This window comes from Penaeus chinensis, chromosome 10, assembly GCF_019202785.1.
Source record: "Penaeus chinensis breed Huanghai No. 1 chromosome 10, ASM1920278v2, whole genome shotgun sequence".
Lineage (NCBI taxonomy): Eukaryota > Metazoa > Arthropoda > Malacostraca > Decapoda > Penaeidae > Penaeus > Penaeus chinensis.
In genome coordinates, this window is record NC_061828.1 from 37,564,571 (window position 1) to 37,569,570 (window position 5,000).

General features: G+C 39.3%; 1 protein-coding gene across 2 annotated transcripts in view; it reads right to left on the reverse strand.

The window, feature by feature from the left end:
• LOC125029459 (spatacsin-like) overlaps positions 1 to 5,000 on the reverse strand; it is a 23,005-nt gene that overhangs the window by 8,812 nt on the left and 9,193 nt on the right. Inside the window, exons 14-17 of one of the 2 annotated variants that reach the window (XM_047619348.1) lie at positions 3,421 to 4,612; positions 3,090 to 3,260; positions 2,183 to 2,327; positions 1 to 1,857 (exon numbers count right to left, since the gene is read on the reverse strand). The exon at positions 1 to 1,857 is cut by the window's left edge and continues 507 nt beyond it. In XM_047619348.1, coding sequence (XP_047475304.1) covers positions 1 to 1,857; positions 2,183 to 2,327; positions 3,090 to 3,260; positions 3,421 to 4,612 — 3,365 coding nt within the window. Of the gene's footprint in view, positions 1,858 to 2,182; positions 2,334 to 3,089; positions 3,261 to 3,420; positions 4,613 to 5,000 lie in introns of both variants that reach the window. The other variant, XM_047619347.1, reaches the window with a different exon arrangement.

Here is a 5,000-nt window from a genome sequence, read left to right on the forward strand (position 1 = left end):
CTGTAAGCAAAGGTATTTCATGGCAGGATCATTCAGTTCCTTGCTTATGGAAATGAAACAAGTTGCAGCATGTTCAGGAGGAACCGATTCTTGGCAAAGCCTCTTATGGCTTTTGGCAAGGAAATCCTCCAAGTTTGACAAATTTTCTATAATTGTGACTTGATTCTTCTCAAACTCTGCACGCAGCTGGGCACAGACTATTGTAAATATTGGCAAAGATGTTAGCTGTGACACTGAAAGAGCCTCTGAAAAATATCTATTTTCACTTAGGCATGAGACAATGCTATTAGCATAAGTCTTCAATTCACCTGTCTCAAAGCACCAAAGCAGATCTGAGAAAGTCACTTGATGTTTCACTAACCCCAAAGCTTTGCAAAGCTGTCCAATCAAAGTCCAGTTTACATTATGGCTACTGAAGGGAGGCTGCTGACTTATAGCAGCTATTGCAGATAAAAAGTAGCACTGCAAATGACTATTTGTGATGAATTCATCAAGGGCTTTGCCAATGATGTCAATCATGGTTCTTGTTGACCATTCTCTACTACCACTTGCTGCATGAGGTTCAAGACAAAGTTCATTCTCTAATGCTGAAGCTGAAGCAGACAGGTACTTCTCTACCTTATCTTTGCAGCACATTCCATTCACTTCCTTTATTGCCAAAAGCAGGGATAAAATGGGAGAATTAGGAAGGAATATCCTTAGCCCTTCAACAGCTACATCTACAGATCCTTTTGATATGTGAGCTAAGAGGATCCATTTCAAATCATCTTGAAGAGCTTGCAGAACGTTGTTATCACATGCACGGCAGCAGTTACCCTCTGGTTGTTTTACCTTTGAACTGTCATTTATAAGGCTCATGTAAATTTCGCTTTTGATTAAATGTTGATGTAAAGTCTTCTTGGCTGGCTTAGGTAGCTGTGTATACAACCAGACTGACAAGCATGTAAAAACATTATGTCTCTCATAGCAAGCTGCAAAAACACACAAAATGGGAATATTTAAAGCAACTGATGCAGTTACAAGCTCTGAGGCTGCATTTTCTCTCTGGTGACAAGTCAGAAGAATAGAGTAAATATCATTATGTCTATATGACAACCATGAATCTATTCCAAAATCATGGCATGTTTCTGTTGTGGTAAATGACAAAGCATCGTCAATAATGGAAACCTCTGGCTCACTTGGGCTTGCACTCCTTGGGTTCTCATCACTGCTTTGTGTTGGTGAAAGTGAATCTTCTCTGATTTTGATACCAATTCTTGAGTACAGTGATGACCTAGTTCTGCGAGACCCTTCTTTGGACCTCTCACGGGGTTCATGACCCTCACGGTAGTAGTATATATGTGTTAGGGCAAAGAGCAGATGTTCCCGTAGAGCTATACTCTGGAAAGACTCAGCAGCTTTCAGCACCTCATCTCTTGGAAACTTGTAGATCTGTGCTGATGCAAGGAAAAGCAACCACTGATCCAACTCAGCCAAGTGTTTCAGAAGCCTTGTTGGCCATGGAAGCTCATATATGCAACAAAATTCCATGCACAGTCTCATGCCTTCCATGAATGTCTGTACATGCTCTTTTGATAACTTATTTTTCTCTGTATTATTGTCTTTCTTAGTGTCCTCTCTCTCTGCTCTCTCATTCATTCCTGAAGATCCACTTTGATCTTCTTTGGCTTTTTCCATGAGAGTCATCATGACGCAATCCTCCAGCATCTTCAGTACCATCTTCGCTGCAGTGTCTCGTGTGCTGACTTCGCAGAGCTGGTGAAGAAGGTCCTTAATTTCCGTAGTGGTTAAATGCTCCTGCGCTTGGCGTTTCTCCCACTTCAACTTGGCACAACTTTCATTTTTAGCTTGTAAAATCTGAACAGAAAAATATCAACTCATTATGACAGTGAGCAAAATGTGAAGTACAGCATGATGAAATACACTAAATCTGAGGGGGATGAATTATTAACAGTAAGTTAGAAAAACAAAACAAAACAGGCTAGGATACATTTACAGAAAAAAAACAAGCACCCACAAACCTTGACTTTATTTAATAACCTCTCAAAAATAATAAAATCCTATAATATATCAACATTATTACTGATGAGTGAATATCAAGACCTTACAGTTGACTCTTTGATTTATAAACTTTTGTAAAATTCGACATGATGAAAGATTTAGAAATGATCTACACATTTACCTGGAAAGCTGCCACCAAGATTGTTCTCAGTGGATTAGCAGGAAGGCCAGTCATGAGCAATACGACAACACAAGCAGCAGAAATGGCTCGGTCAGGCCAACAGCCAAGTGCCAGCCCATAAATGGCACCCTTCATGTCTTCAACCCTGTGTCAGTTGGATGAGTGGAAAATTAACTTTTCTACAACATCAAAAACCTCATGGAGAATAATAATTTACATATGAAAACTAAGATGGCATACAGTGTAAGAATTCTGTAATGAAACTGGTATCAATGAACAAAGAAAAAACTGCCTGTTAACACACACCATCCCATCCCATGCCCCCTTCCCCAAGGACCCTCTCCTTTTTACCTTCATTTACTTGGTCTCCTGTATGGCTTAGCTGGTTATGTTATTATATTTGTATTATCATCTGCATTTATATATTTCATATATATGAATAATTTATTACTATATAAAATATGATATGTGCTTTATTTACCTTTTCTTTTGTATATTTTCCCCACTTTCACTCATATACAAGAGGTAACATTTTCAACTTTGATACTTCACTGTTTGGCAAGTATCTGACATGCACAAGTTTTCTAATGTGAAAACTGAGATCTTCAAACATTAAGAGCCAAATCTGCCTATGATAAAAGCTGAATTTTTTTTTCTTTTTGTGGTTAGGGAACACAAGGGATTGAAGAAAAGCCTTTAAGTCTTTAAGGGCTAGGTAAAATATGCAATATATAAAACAAGTGATAAACACTTTTAAGATTCCCAGACATCTGTGAATATCTAAGACATATACCTCAATATATAATAATATCTACATTATTTATCATACTTAAAATATAATACAGTATATAACTGTGCTAATCTATAAATGAATTACAGTTCAGAACTGTCTCAATTCAACACTTACTTCTTCTTTGACTTATTTAGATACATGCTTGTCATTATAGCTGCACAGGCATAGGTGGGCCTGGCTTCTCTTAGGTAATACATGAAATCCAGGGAGTGTTGCAGACCATAACTGCTGATCAGCTCTTCATCTGAGAAGCAAGGAAGTTTTCCATCTTCATCATAACCTTGCCTGACAAGAACAGAGAAGAGGAAAAGAAAGTGTATTATGATGGAATATATAATTGCAAGCCCTAAAAACCACATGGAGTTACTAAGGCACATACTCCAACTAAATCTCATTCCCAATTTATACTCCAGATTATATAACCCTAATAACTGGAATTACTCACTTGTTTCCTGGCTGCCATGTGAAGAGCCTGGCTATGTCATAAGGAACATTCCCGCACAAGAGATCATACATAGTCACATCCAGTGTGGCTTCATTTGTTTTTTTCTTCAGCTTCTCTAAATATGGATACTTCAGGGTGAGTCCCTCTATCACCTGCTTTGGAGTGGTGTTGTGTTTAGAAAGGATGGCATATAAAGGTGAAATTTCACCTTCATTAGTGGCCTCTAGTTTGTCAGGATTGCATGTGATGAAATTCTCAAGCGAGCTTGATGGAGCAAAGAGCATGGTAAGAAATGCAGGGAGGTGCAATTCTTGTGGGTTTTGACACTTTTCGCTCAAGAGGGAAAGATTCTTTAAGCTCAGATCATAGATAGTGTCTTTTGAGTGAGATTCACCAAGTTTCCTGAAGGCAGCGATCAGACTAGCCCAGGATGGCATTTCGAGTTCAGTCAGGAGTTTATCTCCTGCATCTGGTGAGAAGTGTTCAACATAGTCATATGCTGGGAGAATGAAGTCATTGTCTCCAAAGAATTTTAAGAGGGTAATGTGGATGTCTCTCTCTAAGACCTGACAGCTGTGGTTACCCATGAAGCTGGAGACCAATTCAAAAGCTCCTGACACAAGGAGACGTCTCATTAGTAGCTGTGGATCCTTCTTTTCTTTAGTGATGAACACCCCATATCTAGCCAGGATATTCAGTACGACTTCCACAAATGCCTCCTTTGCAATGACAACAAGATCTACCATGCTCTGGGTAATAGGCTTGAAATGCTGCACTGACCACAAAGTATCCCTCCTATCATGGACCTCGAAACTTTGGACGCTCCAAGTATCGGCATCGCCAGGTCCTAGCGAAGCAGACTCAATTGAGAGCTCATCCTGAGACTGTGGAGATGATCCAAATTCACTGCCATACTGCGGGCCACTGAATAAGTTAGGCCCAAGGTGCTTTGTTTCCGAGATCTCCCCCAGGGATTCAGGCATTGATGAAGTTGGCTGCGACCTCCTTGGTGACCGGTAGGCGGGATCCGACCAAGCCTGCTCCTCGCGCAGCATCACATCTCCCTCTGAAAGGTCTTGGTCTTGGCCACTGAACTCCAGGAGAATCCATTTCTTTAAGTTCCTGATGTCATGCTGGTGGAGGAGATACTGCCACATCACATCTGCATCCACACTCTGCAAGATCTCTGGATCTGAAAGTCAGATTATATATCTATAGCATGGAAAAATAGGATGCCTATTAATTTTGTACTATTAGCAATCAACTTTAACATGCTTGAGGATCAATCTGAATTTAATATCCACACTTTTACAAGATTCATGAATTTTTTTGTTTTTTTTCTTGTTTTCACTACTTTTTTGTTTTGCTTGGAGGAGACCATGGATGCCATAGAAAATAGGCAGATGAATCTCTAAATGTAAATAATAAAACATGAATACCATAAAGTCATTCTCTACAATTATCAGTAACAGGAAGGAAAGTAATAATAACTGCAATGATGATGATGATGATGAAGATGTGAAGTGAAGAAAATGTTGCCATAAGGAACACTAATGAAAACTCTGATGCTGCTGATAATG